At 41.5% G+C, this 25,676-nt stretch overlaps 1 protein-coding gene across 1 annotated transcript in view; it reads left to right on the top strand.

Moving 5' to 3' along the window:
- The first annotated feature begins 3,988 nt into the window (after positions 1-3,988).
- The window catches only part of NPLOC4 (NPL4 homolog, ubiquitin recognition factor), an 81,270-nt gene continuing 59,582 nt past the window's right edge, over positions 3,989-25,676 (top strand). Inside the window, exons 1-6 of the mRNA XM_088474479.1 lie at positions 3,989-4,143; positions 9,050-9,130; positions 10,725-10,837; positions 21,317-21,499; positions 23,271-23,319; positions 23,403-23,497. Coding sequence (XP_088330605.1) covers positions 4,129-4,143; positions 9,050-9,130; positions 10,725-10,837; positions 21,317-21,499; positions 23,271-23,319; positions 23,403-23,497 — 536 coding nt within the window. The 5' untranslated portion in view covers positions 3,989-4,128. The remainder of the gene's footprint in view (positions 4,144-9,049; positions 9,131-10,724; positions 10,838-21,316; positions 21,500-23,270; positions 23,320-23,402; positions 23,498-25,676) is intronic.

Genomic DNA, 25,676 nt, shown 5'->3' with positions numbered 1-25,676 from the left:
ATTGTGCGAAAGCAGCAGGAGGCATCTTAAGTAAAAAGACAACACTGCTGACTTCTCTGATTCGCTGCTGAGTCCGAAAAGGGCTTACAATCTTGTTCATGTTTGATTAAAATATAAATGAAAGACTACATTCAGTACCAGATATAGAAATTTTGAGTATATGGTCATGCTCTTTGGCCTGTGTAATATCCCTGCATCTTACCACCATTTAATCAAATGATGTTCAAAAAGATCTACTAGATAAAGTTGTAGTTGCATGTCTTTCTGGATGACAGTCTTATTTTTTCTGATGAAATCAAATGAAGACATATATCTGCAGTTTCCCAAAAGACTCTGAAAGAACCGACTGGTGAAAATAGAACTTAAACAGGCCCAAGTCAAATTCTAAGGCTATATTTTAAGGAAAAAGTACATATGGTTATAAAACGCATTGGAGGAAGCTGACAAGCGCCACAAAGTGCACAACCGCTGATCTGACGATACCCGGCCACCTCAGTTTCCTGATACAGTGTTTTTTTTCAATTGCTTATATGTTTTCATTACATTAATGACTCATATCCTGTCCTGTCGATGGACCCCCAGCTCACAGCCCTGATCAGTTCTAAACTTGATAATAAAAACCCAGCACAGAATCTACAACTGAATTGCGAGAGTGGACTTCTCTCAATCTTGCCAAACACAGAAAAACATTTGTAGATGTTCTGTAGAATGTTAATTATTTTTAATTGTTCAGTGCTGATTGTGGAGTGTGTTCAGAACTGGAGTGTGATAATATTACCAGTGAGGTGCCCAGATCACATGTCCATATAAGTTGCATATCATGCTCTTGGACCGCTATGCCCTTTGTTACAACAAAGACAATGAAGCTATACATGACATTATGAGCCATTTGGTGGAATGTTGTGGTTGTAGAAGCTGGAATGGGGCTGTTGTGCTAGCTGTATAGTTGCATGTGATAAACCATGGTTATGTCCACGTATGAAAGAATCTCACAGATTATTTCTCTTTAATAAGAATCACAGGCTCCGGAGATAAGTAACCTCCTATTCGCCACAAAGGGAGAAGCATCACACTACAGTTTCCAAAAGGGGAACCTTATACTACTGGCACAAAAGGGCTTATATGCATTTAAGGGCACAAATAAAAAGAATAAAAAGCTATGTACCAATGTGCAGGGCCGTAGCTAGGGTAGTGCGGCCGATGCCATCGCACAGGGCACCACAGGTCAGGGGGCGCTGTTTGGGCCTGTCAAATTTCTGTTTATTATCCTTCTCACTTGTAGCTTCCTCTTATTTCATTCCCAGCATCTCCTGGCCTCCCTTATCTCTTCCCTGGCTCTTCCCCATGAGGCCATTCCCCTTTTTTGGGTGCATTATGTCACTGAAAAATTAGGGGGGCGCCAATGCTCTTTCTGGCACAGGGCATCAAAAAGTCTAGTTACGGCTCTGCCAATGTGTACATTACTACTGCAGTGTTGCATATTACAGCTACGGCTGGCTAAATACTGTCGAAACTGGATTATTGGCTGAGACAAGATCAGTTTAAAATTGAATCGCAGCGACACCATCTTGCGCCATTTTGCGAATGGCCGCCTAAGCGCCATTTTAGATAAACTCACACTTTAGTACATTTGGCGATAATACTATTAGCATCATGCGAATGCATCTGTGACCATCGCCATAAGTTACGGCGATTCACCAAAACCCCATTTCATGACTTTACGTATTATAAAGGATATATTTTAGAAATGGCTTTACATTATGTCAAAATTGGATTGCATTAGCTGAACAGAGCAAATGGCCACGTGATAACTAGCTTGTGTAGATAAGCTTCCTGGATAACGTCTGCTCTCACTCCAGGTGGCCCGGCTAGAATACACACCTTACCTTAGCAGGCGTCCTGCAATGAAATAACTTCAAAGCCAAGAGTGTTATCTTAGGTCTGGGTCTTGTAGCTGGGCTAATTTGCATTCACACAAGAGTCTGGGAGAATAAAAGGGCTTTTCTTTTGAGCCTGGGAAAGGTGGGGGCTGCTGAGAGAAGGGGCATGTGGAACTAGAAGGCTCAGCATTCAACACTGCTAGGTGTTCACTTAGTGAGATTTAAGTGCACCATTCCTCATACACCCATTAATACGCACAATTGCGCTGTTAACTAGTCGCATATTAGCGAATGCATAAGACCTTGTGTGAAAACACTGTTTTATTAGCTTCATGCGCACGCATCTGCCCCAAGTTAACTAGCGTCTTTATATCAAACCCTGCATACTCACACATTACATATCCACATAAAAGGTTTAATAAGCTTTAAGGTATAAGATTTAAGTTTGTTCAGTTAGTATAAATGCTGTGAAATAAAGATATTTGATAACTAAGGTTTTATACATGCTAAGAAAGCCGTGTTTGGTTTCGTATTGATGCGTACTCTTTCAACAAAATTCCGGTATTATCGGTGTGGAGATCGCATCATGCATTCTCAACTTATGGACCGCAGAGACTTTAAGCAACAAAATGTATATTATATGAACAACTGTTAGGATGATTGCATGGGGTGGGAGGGCAGAGACCCCAGTTGTTAGAGGCTGGGATGAGTCTATTTGAACCAGCCTGTTAAACGCTCTGTAACAGATGCTTCCCCCCTGGGAACCAATGGCATAAGCAAGAAACTTCTCTATTGTCCTGTCTATTCTGGGGGGGGGTATAAATATGTGTGCTCCAACACTGGGTTCTTAGTCTTCTTGCTGAATGCTGACTGAGGGGTTTCTTGCTGATGCCTAACATCTGGACCAGAATGCGCTGCATATGTATACTGTACTTGGGTCTGTATAATTCCTTTGCACCGAATTGTGTCTGGATCAAGAGCGTGTAACTGACTGTACTTTTACTTGAATAATACATGTGCTTTGGAACCACAGATTCCAGGTCTTAAGTCTTTATTTACTGTATGACTGCGTACGCAAATTAGCGTCATCCTTAGAGGTTTATAGGTAGGATATTAGAAGATATAGGCAGGGGTATATAGAAGTTCTGATCCAGTATCATCAATGAATTGGTATTATACTACTACTGTCTGATAATATGTACTGTATCAATTGTTTTATATACTGATCATCAGAGGTGCTCTATTTTGAACATCAAACTGAACTGTTTCCTGGAAAAGCTCCCTTCTCAAAAGTAATTCATGCAGATTTTGAAGAATGTAATATTTAATTTTACTATTCCCTTGACCTGTCCCCATACGGGTTGGGTACGGGATGCTGAGATTTGGGATCCCGGCGGTCAGAATACCGACACCTGTCGGTTAAGTATACTAATCCTACCTCCCACCCAGGGGTATCCCTAACCCTTCCCCTAGTGCCTAACCCTCCCCCTAACCCCACTAATTACCGTTGGGATGCCGGCAGTGGGATTCTGACTGGGTATTTCAACTGCATCCCCCCCATACACATGAAGCAAGTTATATTCACAACAATGAATCCATCCTTTTCTCTTCCCATATGGATGTAATATATGTCCTGAATATACGGGTTTGATCTGTACCATCGTATTTACTTAATGGACCATACTATGCAGTGTGTGTTACATACAGTGCACCAAAAGATATCCTTATATTACATACCACCAGGTGCGTGCCTGCCATACCATTCTGCTGCCTGGTGCCCAACTGTAAAGATGCCCATTTCATTTTTAAATAGCACAAACCTTACAAACATTTTTTTTTATATATTTAATATCAGATTGATCAGGTAGGTAAATACAACAAATGTAAACCTTTGCATGAAAATAAATAAATTCCTTTAACTTGCTCTCTCAGTAAAGGCATGTGCCAGACAGACAGGGAATCCTGCTGAGGGGGCTCACATTCCCTATGTACAGTAGATACATGGAAAGTGTCCTATTTGCACGCAATGTTCATAACGTCCACCATGTGTCACTGTTCTGTGAGTGAGTGAGTGAGAAACAAGTTGTGTTTCGAGGCGGAAGCACTTTGTTGCGGACTGTCACGGTGGAACCTTTCCTCTCCCATATCGCCGGGGGAAGCATTTTACTGCTACACCAGTAATCCCGGACCGGCCGGGTGCAGACGTCAGAGGCCGGGAATCTGACAGAGTAGCCCGGCAACGGGGAACATGGCGGAAAGTATTGTAAGTAGTTAGAGGTGTCAGTCCCCGGGGAGAGGCCAGAGCTCCGGGTACGGGAGAGTTAGGCCCCGGCAGCCCTGCGGGCCCTGTGTGCATACAGTATGTCTGTCACTGTCATGTATCTCAGTGTGTCACACAGTGCTGTGTCATGTTTGTGTATACCTGTCATTGTCTCACTGTTTCTTGCATATCGGTGTAGGTATTGCTGTGTCATGTCTACGATACATTGTTCTGTGTCATGTATGTCAACATGTGTTTATTGCTGTGTCATATATACATATATGTGTCTGTCATGTATATTAGTGTGTGTTTCTGTGTCCTATAGATGTGTAAAACTCGTGTATATCAGCGTCACTGTCATATCAACAAATGTATGTCACTGTCATGTATGTGTGTATTGCATTCTCATGCGTGTTTATACTGTAGGTATGTGCCATGTATTATCACACTGTTATATTTACATACATATGACACTAGCCAATAGCAGGGAGAGCTGCAGCTCGTCACAACACAACTATGAGCAGCACTGGGGATTTCCATTACTTCTACAAGTGGTTGCTGAGATCTCTATGTAAATTACCGTGACAGGAGGTACTCTCCAGGCTGGGAATTCTTCTTTAGCCTAATACTCAGCACAATCAGTAGAACTTCCCTATAAACTAAAGAGGGCTAAACTGCCAGCATTTGTCATCGCTATGTATGTCAGTGTAGCTAATAATGATAGAACGCTTGTAAAGCAGGCCATACATGGTGCGATAAACAGACGTACAATATGTTTTATAGGATTTCGCCTTGAAATTTTACATATGTGTTCAAAAGTTGTATGATTTTTCACACGATAATACGATCCGATGCTTCGTTTCACGATTATAAATCGTAAACGAGCGATCGGTTGTGCACATAACCATTACAATGAGTCTTGGTGGCAGTGTGGTATATAAACAATGGCAGGGCCAGAAGGGGACAAGTGTACTGAGTGCCGTGATGTATACTCACTTCAACACACATGCTGCGATGCTGCTGCTCGGAACGCCGTCTCTCGTGACAAAACAGAGGAGGGGAGCGGTTAGGGATTTTTATACACCTCATAATCAGACATCGAATCATATTACCTGCCAAAAGTGATACGATGTGTGTCACATCGTGGTAAGATAGGTAGAGCGGCAATCCAATTATACGACTGCAGGACGCGCATCGACATCGTTTGTACACCAAAACAACATACGCTGTGTATGATCGCTCGTTACTATTGATAGAAATCGTACACATCGTAATAAAAACCTTACCGTGTATGGCCGCCCTAAGTGTCTGTTTGAAAGAGAAAAAGGAAATAATGTGCAGCACAATACCTGTGGAATAAAAATTTCATTTAGCATAAATGTTTAAATAGCCGCTTTTCTGCGTATTTAGAATGTTCGTACACAGGTGCCAGGGGTTCCGATGCTGCCGGTAATAAGCCACACTGTGATGGTACTACTGAAACCGGGAGTATCGTCACAGTATCACGCCGCTGAGCGAATGACCATGACGCGCACAGAGGGAATCACCCGACGGGAGCGAAGTACAGCACGAAAGGTAGGCAGAGATAGGGATATCTAGCTAGATAGTTTTACCTGCTTCCATCTCAGTGCGGCTTATTACCGGCAGCATCAGAAACCCTGGCACCCATGTACGGGCATTCTAAAAACACAGAAAAAAAGCGGCTATTTAAACATTTATGCTAACTGATCTGTTTATTCCACAGGTATTGCGCTATACATTATTTCCTCTTTCTCTTTCAAACAGACATTTACTGTACAAGTGCTTTATCATTATTAGCTTTATCGTATTTATTAAAGTGCAGCAGCTTATCTTATAGCCTACAGTAGTGCAGTTTAAGAAAAACATGTATGTTAGTGTGTCAATATTATGGTGATATATGTATCACTCTCATGTCTTCATCTGCCATGTAGATTAGTATGTTACTGTCGTATGTTGTTGTGTCATGTCTGTATATACAGTATGCCGTCACTGTTTTGTATATCCTTGTGTTTTGCTATGTGACACCTATTTTATGTATGTTACTGTACCATATCTAATTACAGTATGTGTCTCTGCAGAGCTTTTTTTCATGGCTTCTATACATGTAAAACCTAGATCTTCCAGTGTGCTGGAGCCGGTTTGGTTGCTGTAAATGTATTTCAGAGTTCTGCCATTTGCTGCTCAAACCTCTATCCCCACATTGTACTCCTGTCCAAGTTTACTGATATGTCTCTTTCAAACTGGGCTGTATACACATCAGTGACCCTCCACTTTGAACTTCCAGGTTATCAGAGGAATGGGACCATTAGAGCCTATATTAATTCACTGTGGGGTTCAAGAGAGCAGAGGGGAAACCTAGTGTTATGCTGTTTAGCAAATAGAAAAAAAAAATTGTGAAGCGCCATATGGAATTAAATAGAAAAAATTTATTATACACGTAATGCATGGTATTCCTAAAATAATATAGTAATAGTATCAACTAAAAACTGTGATTGGACAGCTAAACAGCCTAAAAATTCCTAGCAAGACATAGCAATATACAATGTATTTCAGTCTGTAAAAGTCTGCATAGACTCACAAGTAAAAATACATTAAGAGTTTTGTGTACCAAAACAGTTTAATCCTTTGAGGCTATGTAGAATGAGAGTCGGTAATTAGCCACACTATTAAGTATGTAACAGTCCGCAGTTCACTGTGGCAATGTTACTGAGTAGGTATGTTATCATGAAACATGTTTCCAATTTCAATGTTCTCAATGTGATAAGCTGCATACACACACGATTTTGTTACCAACGATTTTATGAACGATTTTCTGTTAGATTATCTGTCAGATTTTTTAAAGTGTAATGAACGATTTTTATGAACTACAAACGATTTTTGCATATTCCCTTAATGAAAATCGTTCAGTTGACAAGTCTGACTGAACTACAAACGTGAACGCGCATGAACGATAATCGTTCATTGTTTGGCTCAGAAAGTGAACGATTTTTTCAAACGATTATCGTTTAACGATATCGTTTAACGATTATCGGCCAAAAAATCGTTGTGTGTGTATGCAGCTATACTGATTAGTCAGAAAGTAAGTTTGTATCAGAAGGTATTTATACGTTGCAAATGTTAATTGCTGGTTGGTAATACTTGCGGGGGTTGTATTTAGATGGGAAGATTAGTTCAACCACTGGGAGGTCCGATGTATGCTGCCTTTCCAGAGGTTGTTGGATTTATTCACCAATAAGTATCAGCCAGCGTTTTAATGGTAAGCTGTCTCTCCGCTGTTTGGGGAGAATCCGTCTGATGGCTTGGACGCCTCCGCTCCGGTGTGTGCTCCACTGTATTCTAGTACTCTCTATCCTGCAGTATTGTGATACTCAGCTATATGCCGTTTCAATGACAGAGAGTGTCTCACAGGTGCCTGGAAGATTGGCTGTCTGTGGCCGGTATATGCTCTGTAATAGGCACTCAGTGCAGCATAAAGGTGGATCCACGGATTCTCCCCAAACAGCGGAGTGACAGCTTACCGTTAAAACGCTGGCTGATACTTATTGGTGAATAAATCCAACAACCTCTGGAAAGGCATACATCGGACCTCCCAGCAGGTGAACTAATCTTCCCATCTACATACTATCCCCGCAAGTATTATCAACCAGCAAATAACATTTGCAATGTAGAAATACCTTCTGATTCAAACTTACTTTCTGACTAATCAGTATCACTTTGAGAACATTGAAATTGGAAACGTGTTTCATGATAACATACCTACTCAGTAACATTGCCACAGTGAACTGCGGACTGTTACATACTTAATACTGTGGTAGCTGCCGAATTTAATTCAGGGTATTAATTGGTAGAACACCAGCGCACCCTTTATTTCCCATTTCTATCTCATTTCTATTATGCTGTTTAACTCAATAAATATAACACACTAAAAGCGTGCTTCTGTGGCAGAATAACTAGCATAGATTTCTGCTGTTAATGTAATCTTTAGTACCCTTGGCAGTCAGCTTCTGTAGTTCTCCCTGGTTCTCTTATGGTTATAGAGTACATCTCCAGCTTGTAGGCTGTATTTGGGAACTCTAGTCACACTGCTCATGGGACAAAGCTCAGAAACTGAAATCATTGAGGTGGGTATTTCCTGGAGAACAGCTCCCTGCTATAATCACTGTTATATGTGATCTGCTTTCTGACAAATGTGAGAATGTAATAGGGAAAGGGGAAACCCTGAGCACTGGTGCTAACACTGGAATATTAGGTATTGTTGCTAGATCCACATGTGAAAAACATTAGGCCCATATGGGCATGACATAATGGACTGTGGAGGTATGTATGATGTGAGAAAGTTTATGCTGCTTTTATATGTAATAAATACTGTTACACTATATTTCCTATGATATGATTTCTAATGCAAGTAGAAAACCAAAAGAGCTGGCTGGAAAACCTGTATCCTATAACAACACAAGAGTACAAAAGGGGACATTATAAGATTAGTTTCAGCACATATCTTACTGATTTATTAGATACTGTTTAGCATTAGGTTTTCTTATACCTTTTTACACATGAAACGCTGACAGACTACATTTATTTATTACCTTCTACATATGCAAACTGCTTATACCCCACTATAAATAAAATGTTTTATTTTTTATGTATCATATATACAGTTTTGTTTATCAATTCTGCATATATACATACATTCTTTATTGCTTGCTGTACTATAGGCTGTTACACTTTACTCATTATCAGATCATTCACTAAGTCCGTTTTCTGCTAATTTATTAATTTACATCTTTTCCAGTATGTATGACAGGTGCACCTGATAATCACTAAATTTACAGCATGTGTCATTACTTATTTATTTCTATCTGTGAACTTGCGTTCTGTTTTCCCACAGACAGTTCGTATTCAGTCTCCGGAAGGAGTAAAGCGCATCAGTGCAAGCAAACGTGAATCAGCAGCAACATTTCTTAAAAAGGTTTGTCGTCTTGTAAAAGTGTAACTTATAAAATGGCCGTTATAATATACAAAATGCAGCACTGTAAGCAGCGGTGTCTGCAATTCAGAACAATTAGGACTTAACATATATCTACCAGTACATTTTTGATTGACAGATATCTCCTGAACACCATGTGTACAGAGCATCAGAATAGCTTTAATATTACATTTTAGCACCTATGACATTTTAAGCCACACTCCTGTGTAGTAATCCACCAATCCACACAGGGCATTTCCACTCAGCAAACCTGTCTGTCACCTTCCACTAATCTTCCAGATTAGTTAGTGGAGTTCCACCTTCCTAACAGGGCAACTTTCTACAGAGGTGTTGGATTGCATAGTGAACATATATAGTAAAGCATAAATCTTTCAGTATTTTCATGCTAATTGTTCATCTCATTAATTCATAATATTTGTCATATGTTATTGTCAGATACGGACTTTACTTGCTCTTTAAAACATACTATTTTCTGTAGAATGTAATGTCACTTATGCCCCTTTCACATCACTATTGGCAGGTCGCACTTGGGATTTGTACACTCGTCTACTGGGTGCGACCTGCCTGAGACCTTTTTCAGACTGGCTGCCCGACCCGGCAATAAATGTTGGGTCGATGACGTCACCGCCATCGCTGCTGAGCCAGAGCTTGGAGATGAGATCATCTCCAAGCGCCGGCTCTCCCTATGCAGTGAACGGGACCTGGGTCGCCTTACCCGGGTTACCCGTTCGCACCGCACTTTAAGCTGGGTTGAACTCATGTCCAACCTTGCTCGTTAACCGGGTTATTTCAACTAGGCCCTTCTACACTGCACAGTAACCCGGATTGCTGCACGTTCATGTGCATAACCAAGGTTGTTTCATGGCAGTGTGAAAGGGGTATAACATTCCTCTGTGACACAAACTTGATATTTTGTTCCGGTTTTCAAAATCTTCTCAAATGCTGGGAGATAACCAAAATGTCACTTCAATGCACCAATGAAAAGGTACTGGAGACCAGTACTTGTCTGTCAACAGTTACCTTCACCAAGGAGTTTTTCACATGTTGTATATGTCTGAAGATCTAATTCTGGGAGCCATTAATTCTGCGTAAGCTCTTTAGTAAATGTTTATGATTAATAAAAACAAGCTAAAGGACAGCGAAACCTAAAATTAATTTTCAAAAGAAACACATAGTAAGGTTTATTATTCAGCCATAGGGTGGGTACACCGTACAACGACCTGCAATATTGGCGATGGTCGGGGCGATTTCCCTTCGCCCCAGAACATGCAAGATTGCCGATACACACTATGAAAATTGAATGAATGACTGAACGATCACTCATTCTGTCCTTCATTAAACTACATAAATAACCATAAATAATTTGATTTGGTCCTGCACATTCAACCTGTGTTCTAGGGAGTTAATGTTGTTGTACAGATATATTAAACTGGGTAGTGTATAGTATCACATCTCATTTGTAAGAGAACCCTCTAAGGCTTACCAATTTTTTTTACTTTAAAGGTAATTGTTACAACATTGCTAAATTCTTCAAATTATTTATTTTTATCATTTATTTCCCTTCATGTTTTTCTAGGTAGCGAAAGAATATGGATTTAGGAATAATGGTTTCTCTGTCTACCTGAACAGGAATAGGACAGGAGAAATATCAGCTAGCCAAAACAAGTCACTTAATCTACTGAAGATCAAGTGAGTGTATAGCTTTTCATTGTTGTTGTGATGAGTGTTGTCAAAAGGAACTGCATTGGTTTTCATGATATAATTGATTCAGAATGTCAAGTCCATTAATCACAAAACTACAGCAAGTGTGTCTACATGTTACAATTATTGATGATACTTTGTATAATACATTTAATTTAGTTCTAAATTAGAGTTTGGTTCTTTCATATTTTGTTCAGAGATAGTTAGCATTTTGTTTGTTTACCTTTTGACCCTTACATAATACACCCAATGATATTATTATGTCTAAACTCCTGTAACACATTTATATAAACAATAAGTTCTGTTCTTCTATTTCATTAAGATAACTTGTAAACTATAAGGAATAATGCTGGCCATACACGCTACAATTATCGGGGCGATCCGCCTGATATCGGCGGATCGCCCCGATAATTGTAGCGTGTGTTCGGGCGACCGAGGGTTAAATATTGCTCGGTCGGGCATGCAGGATTGTCCAGCATGCCCGTCCGATGCGATATTTACCCGGTAAACTGTCGGCCGCATCGGGCAGTGTATGCCCAGCGTGGCCGACAGACAGACGTTTCCTGTGTTCCTTCCTACGGAAGGAACAGGGAAGTGTCTCCCCCGGGGGCGGAGCGCGGATGTCGGGCTATACACTGTGAGATTTCTCTCACAGTATATGCCGGCGACATCTGCGGCTGGCAGCCGGCCAGATAAAATGTCTGTCGGTCTGACAGACATTTTATCTGGCTGTGTATGCCCAGCATAACACTACTCATTGTTTGACTATTAAAAGTCACGACAGTCTCTGACGTTTTTTTATGGCCACGTATCTTCTCAGTGACATACACTTAATAGCTACTGTATTAGGTACTCCATTTCCAGTACTGAGTAGGCCTCTACCCCTTTTCTTTTCTTTTTTTGTCTATATGTCATTGTCTCTTCATCATGTCTACACGTGTGCACTGTCATATATATCTATGTATATATTGCTTTATAATGTATACACATGTAACTCTGTGACATGTATATGACTGTCATGTCTACATATATGTGTGACCACTTTATTAGTTAAACATTTCTTATACAGTGTAGGAACCCCCATTCACTCCCAAAATAGCCACCATTTATTCTTCAAATCTCCTTTTCCACCTCATCTCAAAGGTGTTTTGTTGTACTGAGATCTGGTGACTGAGAAGGCCATTAAATTAATCTGAACTGTCATTTACATGGAAACTGCTTAAGATCACGTGTTTTGTGTGCAGGGACATTTTCCTACCGGAAGTAGCCTATAAAGCGGTGGCATTTTAATGAAGCTCAATTCGTATTAAGGGGCCTATTAAGAAAACACACCACGCACCATTACACCACTATAATACTACAACCAGTCTGAACCAGCGACTCAAGGCAGGATGGATCATGGATGGACGGATCCATGTTCACCAAATTCTAACCCTACCGTCTGAATGTCACACTAAAAGTCGAGATTCTGTAGATCAGGCAACTTTATTTTGTTCCAGTCTTCAACTGTCAAGTTTTGCAGATCCTGTGCCCACTGTAGGTTCAGTTTTCTGTTCTTAGCTGACAGGAGTGTAGGCCAGTGTGGCTGCCTTCTGCTGCTGTAACCCATCTACTTCAAGGTTTGATGTGCTCTGCATTCAGAAATGCTCTTCTGCATATCATGTTATAATGCATGTTTTTTGAGTTACTGTCACCAACCTGTCAGCTTGGCCATTCTCCTCAGACTCCTCTCTTTAGCAAGTCATTATCGTCCACAGAACTGGATGTTTTTGTTTTTTGCACATCCTCTATAAATTCTATTGTGCGTTGTGTGTGTGAAAATCCCAGATGATCAGCAGTTTTTGTGATTCCCAAACCACCCTGTCTGGCATCATATATAATTCTGCAGTCAAGGTCACTTATATTACATTTCTTACCCATTGTGATGTTTGGTCTAAAGTAACAACTACAGAAGCTCTTGGCCATATCTGCATGTTTTTATGCATTGAGTTGCTGTCACATGTTCCATTAGATAATTGTATTACAAGCAGGTGTACATAATTGAGTGGCCATTGATTGTGCATTATTCCATCTGTGAATAGATATATTATTTCTGAATAGATATGCCTTTACATGCTGAATAAATACTATAGCAAAGGATCGATATGCATCAGCAAAATGATTATTAAACACGAAAGAGAAGAGCTTGTAGATTTTAGTAATTTGCAGATTTTTAAGAGACTCCTATTGTTATGACATTATTGGAAATGGTAATTTAACTGATGGATAAAAACCTGCCACAAAATCGATGCGTACGGATTGAGCAATCCCTCGACGGACGACATCCGTGAAACGGACATTTCTGGAAGGTGCCCTTGTGATCGTACATATCTATTTTGTCTAGTAAGAGTGTTGTGGGCATGTAGGCTGAATTTTATGCTCAATAGTAGGGGATGGAGATGGGACGCCTGATCCAAATGCAGTCGCAATGACTTTCCGCGCACACAGGAGGTTTCTTGCATTAGCATAAGCAGGTGGTTGTCTGGAAGAGTTGTCGCAGATGCGTCTAACTCAGGATTAGCCCAATTGTCTGTAAAGGCCTTTTCATATTACTATATGTGACCACTTGCCATGTATGTGTTCCATGTGTGCCGTGATCTTTTTCTGTTTCTTTGGAACCCATTTATCAATGATCACGTACTGCAATGCGTTCTGGGCGCTATATTAGTGTCCATGATTACATTGCAGTATGAGATAATAGCACCGGAATGTATGATATAGCACACACAGGCACAGGAACTCCAGAAGGAGCCCACCCAGGCGATGTGTGAAGTATCCGCATCCGCTGTGTCTACACTCCTCACACGGGACTACTGCACATGCTTGGCCTACTGACCACGCATGTGTGGGGGCCATTACTGGGGTGTGTTATGGAGGAACTCTCTGTCGATAATTTTTGCGAAGTGTACCCCATAGGCTACAGCAGCACATCGCCGTTTTCTGCATCGTATCACCCAAAGAAACCTATGGGGGCTGCGGCTGCTGTCGGAAATGGAGGGACTGCAGCAGATATTGGAGATATCTGCTGTGACCCCTCCATAATACATTCCGGAGATACCTAATATTTACCTGAAACCCCTGTAAACAAGTATTCTTTGGGAATATTCCGCAAATATTTAATGATCTATAGGCCCCTTTGTCATTCTTTCAGACCCTGGGGACAGAGCGTCTCCTATAAGACATTGACATTTTAAATATACTAAAGTTTTAACTCCTTCCTTTCGCTTAACCACATCTGTCTGGACAATGAGGTATTCTCTTTGAGTGTCAGCAGAGTGAAGGGCCTATTAAGCAGGTTCAGCAGCATAATGTACTTTTTATGAATTACATGTTGTTTTTTTTCTTTATTACCCTGGGTTCCCTGAGATTTAGAACAGGCTGGGCCAGGCTTAGTAATAGCTGTTCCAATGTACCGCAGATGAGGGCCATCCTCCAAAAAAGTGGCTGCTGTAGGGCCCTGGTGGGATGTAAATAGATTACAGAGTACATGCAGACCCTCCTCTACACTGCACTGTACTTCACAGTGGGACACAGAGGATAGCAGGAACTGCTGGCAGACCTGTACAGATGGAATTTCAGCTTCTTCGCTGTAATTGGTCATTCTTCCCAGGGTATGTTTTTTTCCCTCTGTTTTGATTGTGATGGCTAGATAGTTATTTCAATTCTAGGCTCAATTTGTATTCATCTGTATTAGTCTTCATTCTAACACCTCCACCTGTCACAACCCAAGCAATTCCTCTTTCCTGCCTGAGATGTCGCTCTCTGCTCTAGTGATTTTAGCACACTCAGCTGATGCAGCAAACTGCTGAGATACAGCAGTTTGTATGCTAGAACCACATAGTGCAGAGAGCGACACCCCAGGCAGGAAAGAGGAACTGCACGGGTTTTAACATGCGCAGGGTGCTAAAATGAACACTATCCAGGGCCTGATTCATTACCGATCTCAATTGCAATAGTGATTACGCACACTGCATATGCTAATCCATTGCGACTGCTATGCCATCGCAGCACAACATAAGGACGCCCACTTTACCTTACACATATCCGTAATGTTTAGCAAGACTGCGAAACGATCGGTACAATCGAGTACTATCGCAGCCTCATGCACACTTGCACAAGGTCTGACCTTTCTCAGAAATTGCTAGCTACATTGCACACTATGGCCCTCATTCAGAGCCGTACGCTCTGAGCAGAGCGCACGATCTGAATGAGGGCCGGCCTCCATGAAAATGGAGAGTCCTCCTGGACGCTCGTATAGCTGTGGGTCACCACCCACAGGCTATACGAGCGTGCAGTTTGATGGCCGTGATGGTCTTGACCATCGCGACCATCGAAACTGCGAGCCGGAGCCTGCGGTTGAGGTTTTCAACCGCAAGCTCCGGAGTGATTTTGGCTCCATCAGAGCCAAAATCACTCCCACTGACATCACTAGTGATGTCAGTGGGCCGGCTTCTGACGGGAGGCGTTCCCGCGGGAACGCCCCCATCAGGGAGGCACGCCCCCGGCACGCCTACCAAAGGGGGCATGCTGTCAATCAACATCGACAGCACGCCCCCTTTGATCAGACACAACGAGCGACTTTCCTTCGCTCCCTCCGTCGTGTGCATGCTCAGTCCAGAACATCGACCCACTTGCGAGCTGACAGCCGCTCGCGAGTGGGTCTGAATCAGGCCCTATGAGTGCTCAGGCTGCATATGGCATCGCAGTGGCTAATTTATGCACGCCAGTGTTTTGCCGACCACCCCGTCACCTCCCACAACGGCACTTCCTCTTTATGAAACATAAATTAATTTCATGTATGGTCCCATTGCCAAATTATTTAATCATGGTATGCAAATATTCCAAAATATGGAAAAATCCAATATCCAAAATACCCCTGGTCCAAGCATTTTAGATATGAGAGACTCAACCTGTACTAGAAATCCAGTTTGGTCCCCACTTCGAGGTGATGTTTCTGGGACTGATGTTTGACATATATATACTGCAGCCGGTGTTCCAGAGGAAATCTTGGATGGTGATTAATGGCTCTTAGATTGACTAGGACCAGCACCAGAGGCCTGTAAGACGGTACCTGTGTGACTGCCCTTCATTCCCCCCCCTGCTCTGATCGGCGCCGGTCCGCCAATTCTGGCTGTGTCACAGTAGTGTGATACTCAGTAAGTAAATTGATACTTTAATAAATCTTTCTGCCTGACTAGTGTAAGGGGGGGGGGGGGGGGGTTGGAGCTGAAGACACGGGTGGGGAATGTTGAGGCAGGGCTGGGAAACAGTGAGGCTGAGAGACTGGGTCTAGGGTGTACCTACCAGTGTTAGCAATTATTCTAATTAATGAAAGGAAACAAGTCTCCTGCTAGGTCCAGATTGACAGACTTTCATCTTGGTTCAGTTTTAAAACGTTATTGTTGGTTTTTCGTAATAATAAACCTTTCAAAATTGAATATAAGACTTTTTTTTTCTTGCGGCCCACACACTCTTAGACCTTGAATATTCGGCCCGATTGGGATTTTGAGTTTGACATGCCTGATCTACAGCCAAGAACATGTTTGTAGCTTCTCTGGTGTCCTTCCTATTGCCCTTTGGAAATTGTGAAAACAAATGCCAATCTCCTGGGCTGGTGGGCCGTCATCCATCACTGTTGGGTCCAGGTTTTGTGGTCTTCAATGAAAACTATGCTCCTGAGGAAGCTGGATGTATTTTTGGGCCAGCGAAACGCGTTGAGCTATTGGACATTTGGAGGTTCTCCTTTCCACTATTGGGCTATCCTATATCCTGGACTACAAGTACCCCTTAGCATTTGGGCGAGTTACCACACTTCGGAGAGGACAACAGCCCCATCTTTATTATCCGGCCATTGCAGGTGGCCAGGGACTGTGGACTAACATCCATTGGGAATCCGGTAAAACTCTATGCCTAGAGGGAGATAAGTCCTGACTAATTGTGGGAGCCCTTATGACTGTGTTTTTTTACCTGGAAGGAGTATCTACCATGGACCAGCAGTGCTGATTTTTATATATTCTTATGTGGCTTCATTACATTCATACATGTTTTATTATGTGTATGTTTATTTATTGAAATTCATTTTATTTATTTATTATTTATTTTCTGTTAGTCATTTAGTGTCATTAAATTATCCATTGTTTATAACGACCTACTGTCCATTTGGTAATATTTTATTCTTTAGCGCTGTTTTTTTTTGTATTTTCAATGAAAACAAAGCTTCTGATAAGTGTTATAAAGGCTCTACGTATTTAGTGCCACTGCGATGGAGTACACAAACCACTGGCGAGGCAAATAAATCTCCTTTGCAATGAATGAAACAAGCAGGATCATGTGCTGGGCAGAACAAAATGTTTAAGTGATGTTGGCAGTGTTTTCTCCAGGGGTAGAAGACTGGGAGGACGGTTGCCTATCAGACACATCTTTCACCCAGGAAAGTGGATCCTCCATCTGGACATCTTCCCTCAGATTGAGTAGAGATGCGGTCAATCAGATGTCAATATGGGGTGTGGATCATTAGGTCTACAGTAAATACAGGTAGATAGACAATGGAAGATAGGCAATAGGTCAACAAGGACTGATGGTCCACACTAAAGGTCAGCTAGTAAGAAGGTCCACAGGTACTGAAGGTCGACTTGGTCATTAATTCGACACACATATGGTCGACACATGTTTTTTTTGTGTTCTAGCCCTAATCCTAACACTAACCCTCCCCTTGGTGCCTAACTCTCCCTCCTGGTGTCTAACCGTCGGGGTAGGTACTTGACCCTACCCATCCCTTCTAGTGCCTAACCCTAACATTCCCTGCTGGTGCCTAACCCTAACCATGGATCCACAGGCGTTCTTTGTTAACGTCATGATGGTCAATAGAATTTTCAACTGTTTCCTCTAGTGGCAATGCCTCCGCTTATCCTCAAAAGGTAGGAAGAAGGTCTAATGCTCTTTAGTAGCACCAGACTGGCCAAGACCCTTGTGGTATGCAAAGATTCTAATGTAGATTTATTATGGAATTTTACTCAAATGGGATTTATTAATTATTAACTTGGATTATTTTACCATCAGAGATTAGCTGGGCTAGTTTTAACAGTGTGGCTATAAAAGCCATGACCCATTACATCAGTTGGTGTTAGAGAGAGAGAGAAGTTTTAACTACTGCTTTCCACTTTCCTTGTTTGCTTCTGTATTAGATCAAAGATGAAATAGAGTTCCTTAAAGATTACATTTTCTACACTTTTTTTTTTTTTTTTTTCAAAAAGCGTAACACTTCTGGAAATGGAGTCTTTTCCTCCACTAGTCTCTTGGGATTTGAATTTAGTGTAGAAGGCATGCCAATAATCTCCTTTTCAGCAACTCAAATTTGTGGACTCTCACTTACATTTTTTTTTTTTTTTTTCATTTGACTATTTATATGGCTTGGTATCTGCCAGATAGAGCTTGTGAGCTGTATCTGGCAGATACCAATTCTTGTTGTTTATTCAGCAGAAAATTGTTTTAAAAATTCCATTTAAGTTCCACTTAAATGAATACATATTAAATCCAGCACTAGGAGCCTGAGTCTGACGTTCCAGCACTAGGAGCCTGAGTCTCGCAGTTCTCGCGGAATCAGTGTGTTCTCGCGCGGGAGCCCCGGTCTAATGACGCGAGGAAATAGCTATTTAATTGAATAGCTAAACCCCGCATCGCTGGACTTTTGCCTGTCAATTAGCCGCGGGTGAAATCTGTGATAGCTTAGACTTAGAAGACCGATGGCCTCCTGATCTGCGTTCGATGTATACGGTATTGTGCGTGAGTGGCGGATATGAGGTGCTGTCTGTGGGTGTCTCTAAGCACTGGGTGGAAAGTGAGTCATTAGCATATTTTTTAAGTTGTGATACATGAGAAATCCCAGCTGTTCTGAATCAGAAAAGTGTGAAGTCCAAGGTTCCCATGTTTTGGTAAACCTCTTGGATGAGAATTACACATTATGTTGGTCATATATTCCATGGATGATATGTGCCAAATCCTGGCTAGGATTTCAATTATAGTTGGAATTTTAGGTGATTTGCAAGCTGCAGAGAGGTGAAATGTGACTTTAAGAATGCCTAAGCAATTTATGTTGATGATGGGAGGCATCCGGAACATTTAGTAGCAAAAAGAAATACTTAGGATTGAAAGGTATGTCTAAACCTAGAATGGAGTTAGCGAGAGATCTGATCTCGTTCCAAAAAGGAACCAGTTTCGGGTAGTCCCTCCATAGAAGTAAAAATGTTCCAATGCTCATTCTACATCTCCAACACAAATAGGAAACACTGGGGTGCATCTTATTTAGCCTGGAGGGAACATAATACCATCTATAGAAAAGCTTATAAGCATTTTCCTTTATGCGTACACAGATGGAACGGGATGCTACATTGGCTTGTGTGTCGTCCCAATCATCAGTATCTAGAGTTTGCCCTAAATCAGCCTCCCAGGCCAGCTCATGTGGATCTTTTTTTAGTTCGGAACTGTATTGGTTGAGGATTTGGTGTGTGACTTAAAAGGGCAATAGAATTAAAAGCAAAAAAGCAAACCACTCCTGGCTATGTATTTAGTATGGTTTCCTTTTTAAATCCCACTCTATTTTTAACCCTAATATAACCCTTGATCTGAGAAAATCTGGTGTTCTTCTCTTTCTCTGTGATGTCTATCAAAGGGATTAATTTACGTCCAAACAAACGATTACTAGATAGGTCACGTCTGTGATTTGCCACACTAACACTGCGGTAGGAGTAACCATTCCTTGCATTGAGATTACCCATTTTAATAGATCATTGAGCACCTCCTGTACAGTGCGACATGGTTCTTTGGCTGAGCAGCTGTGTAGTGCGACCGCAAAGTTTTTGGTCTACACCAGTGCTTCCCAAACTTTTTTGAATCACTGCACCCTATAGTATCGGCATTGTTTTCACGGCACCCCTAAGCCAAAAGTTTGAGAAATTCAGAAAAAATGTAGTAAAGTGAAGTAAGTTGTGCTAACCTGTCATCCTTAGGTTCAGTTATGTGGTGGTGAACAGGTTTGAGCTTGTGTTTGCAATGTAAGCTCCCATGAGCAGGGCCCTCTACCCTCTTGTGCATCTCCTTACTATACCTTCATCTACTTCTTACTCTCTACCAGGGCACCTAACACTTGATTGCTTTGCATTGTTGCTTATCTGGGTGTTATGGTCGTGAATGTAGCAATGTATATTATGCATGTCCTGTATTGTATTGTATTGTACTGTACTGTAAGTCACTGTAAATCAATCTATTTGTTTATGTACTTTGTAAGGCGCTGCGGAACACTTGTGGCGCCATATAAATAAACAATAATAATATTTACATTACATTGACCATATAAGTTTTGTTTGGTGCTGAACCACCAACCTAAGGCAACCCTGCAAGTGTCCAGAGGCACCCAGGGTGCCACGGCGCACAGTTTGGGAACCACTGGTCTACACAGTTAACAAATTTTATTAACTCAATGTGATTGTGATTAAGGACACCATATTTTGCTGTAAGGAGTGGGTGTACCCTCCCAAAGGGGCAGCTTGTGACATCCCCAGGGTGTGTTGTCCCCCAATAATATGATGGAGTATATGGGATTTTTAAAAATTTTTAAAATCCATTAGGGGACACTTTGTTCCCACATTCTAGTTCTTTTGTTTAAATTTTAGCAAAGTTAATTGTTCTTCATGGAGGTGTTGTTTTTTCTCTCTTTTTTTCATTAATTTTGTTTCTCTGGTTCTGTACTGTGATGTTTGGTTAGAAAATGTAATAAGCCTATATGGCAGGCTGGGTGTCGGGATATGGAAGATGGAAGAAGGCACACCTTAATATATTTAAAGTTTCAACGTCCAATAGGATATTTTATCCACAGCGTCCAGTGTCCTCCAACAGCTTCAGAGAAGTATTAACATCACGTCATTGTTTTTTTTTTTTATAGTAGTAATAATTCTTAAAAGTGGTTTCTGATTTTGAACTAATGGTAAGTATGGGATTACGCTTTTCTTGGCACAGACAACATGTGAGCTTGATTGGAATTAATATTACCTGTTTCATTTTTGGTATTATATGGAATTAACGCAAGCAACATAGGATATGATCTGTTATTTATATGCTGTTATTAATGTATACATCCATACTACTTTGGCTTTATGGGACATATTCAATTAGCTGCAAGCTCCCGTTGGTTACGCATTTATCTGCCTATGAGGGTAGGTGGAGTTTGCTTGCACCACCGTAGGCTGCTAGAAGAATCTGCCTTCTGAAGCCACAGGGACCTGTTTTGGGAGCTTTCGTGTATAATTTAATCTGACCCATTGAATTTTATAAGCGAACATATTTGGTTGGTTTGTTTAGCTGATGCTGTTTATTTAGATAATGAATCACCTGTGCTAGACATACTATCCATTGTCTCTATGCTTTCTTCTGTAGACATGGCGATATGCTGTATCTTTACCCGTCCAGCTCTGCTGGGCCGTCATCTGAGGTCATGGATATATCTGCATTGACTCAGGCTCCCAGACCTGCGAGTGCACCCCAAGTGGTGGAAGATGAAATTGACCAATATCTATACAAACAAGATGGAAAAATATATCGGAATAAAGACCCTCAGCTGTATGTACAGAGTGATGACCTGATTTCTTTATGGGATAATCGTACATATATTAGAAGTCAACATGAACTGTACAGCACAATAATTAGTTTCTAACAACCAAGTACAATATTTAGAGAAAAATACATATCAAAGCCATTTATCTTTCTAAACTAAGTAATACATATGGTATAACAAATTTAGTTTTTATTTACGACATGTATACTAAATGCATATATCTCCAGTTATCCTTCTTCGAAAGACTTTTATTACTCCTGGGCATTGGATATTCAGAACTTGTGTTTTTGGCTCTCTGCATTCTTCAGATACATACACAGAAGCATTACAACTAATGTTGCAGTAAGCATAACTGACATGCTAATCTATATCAAATACATTTATTTTACCTGACAAAGGGCCTGATTCAGACCCACTCGCGAGCGGCTGTCCGCTCGCAAGTGGGTCGATGGTCTGCACTGAGCATGCGCACGACGGAGGGAGCTCCGTCGTGCGCATGCGCCAGACACGACGAGCGAAGGAAAGTCCTTCGCTCGTTGTGTCCGATCAAAGGGGGCGTGCTGTCAATGTTGATTGACAGCACGCACCCTTTGGTGGGCGTGCCTCCCTGACGGGGGCGTTCCCACGGGAACGCCTCCCGTCAGAAGCCGGCCCACTGACATCACTAGTGATGTCAGTGGGAGTGATTTTGGCTCTGATAGAGCCAAAATCACTCCGGAGCTTGCGGTTGAAAACCTCAACCGCAGGCTCTGGCTCGCAATTTCGATGGTCGCGATGGTCACGACCATCGCGGCCATCAAAATGCACGCTCGTATAGCCTGTGGGTGGTGACCCACAGCTATACGAGCGTCCAGGAGGACGCTCCATGAAAATGGAGCCCGGCCCTCATGCAGAGCGTGCGCTCTGCTCAGAGCGTACGGCTCTGAATGAGGGCCAAAGATCTGTGGAAGTTGCTATTGCAGGGTTCAGGGAACTTTTTTTTTACCTTTTACCCCAAAATATATTTAGATACGCCGACGTTACCCCCTTGATTTGAAATGAAGGAAATCTTATAGTAGTGCCCCCATAGTTATGCCCCTGTAGTTGTGCCACCATAGTTATGCCCCTGTAGTTGTGCCACCATAGTTATGCCCCTGTAGTAGTGCCCCCATATAATGCCCCTGTAGTAGTGCCCCCATATAATGCCCCTGTAGTGCCGCTTGTACAAAAAAAACCCACTTGCCTTAATCCCCGCTCCTGCATCCGCCGCCATCCTGTCCACCTGGCTGCTCCTCGGAACGATCCCATACCGCGAATGGAGAGAGCCGGAAGCTGGAGTTCAGAAAAGAACTCCAGCCTCTGGATAACGCGGCGCTGCAGGGAAGGAGCCGGGCGCCCGCTGGTAATAACATCTCAGCAGGCGTCCGGCTTAGAGCCTCCCTGCGGCACAGCCGGGCATGCATATGAATCATTCTATATTATAGAATGATTCATATGCATGCCCGGCTGTCCATCCATTATCCCCAGGAATTTCATTTTTACCCCATGTGTAGTAATTTACCCCTGATCCCCGACCACTGTGCTATTGCTATTAGTGATAAAGGGGAGAGAAAGTACTTAATTAAAGCTGCAGTTAGAATTGAGGTTATCCTATATGAAAATTTCAATGTTGGGGATACTTTGTCCTTTATTGTAATTTATATAGATGATTACATTTTTAATTTGTTAATTACTGGGATTATGAAGGCAATTTTTATCAGCCCATCTCTCACAAAAATGTGTTGTTTCTCATTGTAGGTGTCGGCATGGGCCACTGGGTAAATGTGTGCACTGTGTCCCATTGGAGGTGAGGACCATGAGAATGTAAGCTGCTGCTGTTTGTTTAGAAGGTTTATGTTTATCATAGCCTCTGCTATTATCATCTTGCAGCCATTTGATGAGGATTATCTTAACCATCTGGAGCCCCCAGTCAAACACATGTCCTTCCATGCCTACATCCGGAAGCTGACAGGAGGTGCCGACAAGTAAGAGACAACATTACAAGCACGTCATATATGCTACACTGCCATCATTGGTTCTAATATTACACCAAATATTCACAGCTACTGTAGCTTACATACTTTTTATGTGTACTGGAAAAGGAGGTCTTTTTTTATTTTGATATTCTGTAATATGGGTATTTGTTTATAGCAGCGGTTCTCAAACTCTGTCCTCAAAACCCCAAACAGGTCACGTTTTCTAGGTCACCCAGCAGGTGCACAGGTGCATTCATTACTCACTGACACATTTTAAAGGATCCACATGTGTAGCTAATTATTTCACTTGTAATTTTTTAAGGAGAACTGGAAAACATGCACTGTTTGGAGTCCTGAGGACCGAGTGTGAGAACCTGTGGTTATAGTATGTAGACAGGTTGACATGAAAGTATATGTTCCATTAGCCATTTGTAGGACACAGTCGGAAAGCCATGAGCACATTTTGATTGATGATGAATTCCTGGAACTTCTTACTTCCAGCACCTAGGAGAACTGTTCTGAAAAAAATGTGTATTACAGGTGTTATGGAGCAGCTTACTTTTATTTATTTTTTTCCATCTTTATTTTTTGAAGCAATAAATGATACAACAAAAAATAACAATCACAATATCAAAATACATATGATATTAAGATGACAATGATAAACACATTTCAAGAACATCCAGATATTGCAATAAAGTCTCCATCCATATTACCATATAATATAGATATTGCAAGACAAGTTAGTCATATAGATAAAGGTAATCTTATTGTTAGTGATGTATATAGTAGACATAACAAATATCATCATCTCAAAATGTGATCAGATAAAACAAACAAAAACATAAAAAAAAGGGAAAAAAGAGAATTATACTCGCTCACTCCACCCCCCCCCACCCCCACCCAATATCAATGGTTGAAAAGTTAAAGTACAACAGGTGGATCACCCTCTGCCATCCGTGTCATATACCAAACAGTATTAGATAATGAACCGTGAAGTTGAGCTCTAACAGCACTAGATAACGTTGTAATATAACTCTCCCAAACACCAAAAAATTTTTCACTTTCCATCATCACTCCCACCCATTCCATCCGCGATAGATAAAAGAGTTTAGCTTTGAACAGTGACAAAGATGGCGATTCAGGGTTTATCCAAATTTGTAAGATAGACTTACGGGCTGCTGCACTAATTGCAAGAAGTAATTTTTTTTACCACCTCTGGAGATATTTTGACCTATTGGAGACATACCAAAAAGCACCCATTCAGGGGTTAAGGGCAGGCAATTAACTAAATGTTCAGTTGAGAAATTACGCAGTTGTACCCAAAACCTACGAACTAATGTACAAAGCCAAAGGCAGTGATATAGGTCTGCATGTGACTCACCACAGAGCAGCTTGCTTTTGTATAAGCCACAGCTTTCTGTTGGATGTAAATACATAATGGGCTGCTCTGTATATCTTATTCCAGAAATGTAGCACTCTTTTATGCAAAAGTACTGTAGTTGTTACTAGGGCATCTGAGAGAATTTTTTTTTTACCTTAAGCAGATATATTTAGATTTTTTTCAATCATCCAGGTTACGGACACTGCTAACCTTGGGGCATAGAGGGCACTGGTGCAGGAGTTGCCACTTATAGCAAATTAAGCTTGTTTGCACACTTGTCCCACCCCCCTCTATATTCCTGGCCCAATCGGAGCTCCACTGGGCACTAGGCAGCTTTAAATCATCCCCGATGTGGGTGAATTCAATTTTTTATTTTCAGCTAAATCCATTTCTCTGAATAAATTTGGGTGACACTACATCCCATTCCTCCTATGTTTGAGTGCTGTTACTGTTTCATTCCTTGCTCCATTCTATGCTATCCGTTTTGTTAGTCTGAAAACTGAGCTCTGATTGGGCCAGGAATATAGAGGAGAGGAAGAAAAGTGCAGATAAGTTTAATTTGCAGTTAGAGTCCTCTATATGGATCCAGAGAAATGGATTTAACGGTACACAAATCCCCCTATTTCTACTAAAGATTTTAGACATCAAAGAAAACCTGAGACAATAACCAAAGTACAGTCGGAAGCCAAAGCTCTCTTGATGAAAGGGCACAGTACACAAGACATTATATAGTAGATTAAACAGCCCCTACCTAGTGACTGGTTCACTTTTAGAAGAGATAATTGATGTTACAGCTTTATATAA

The sequence above is a fragment of the Taudactylus pleione genome, unplaced genomic scaffold (genome assembly GCF_031769625.1).
Source record: "Taudactylus pleione unplaced genomic scaffold, aTauple2 ptg000016l, whole genome shotgun sequence".
NCBI lineage: Eukaryota > Metazoa > Chordata > Amphibia > Anura > Myobatrachidae > Taudactylus > Taudactylus pleione.
This window is presented reverse-complemented; position numbering and strand designations above follow the sequence as displayed.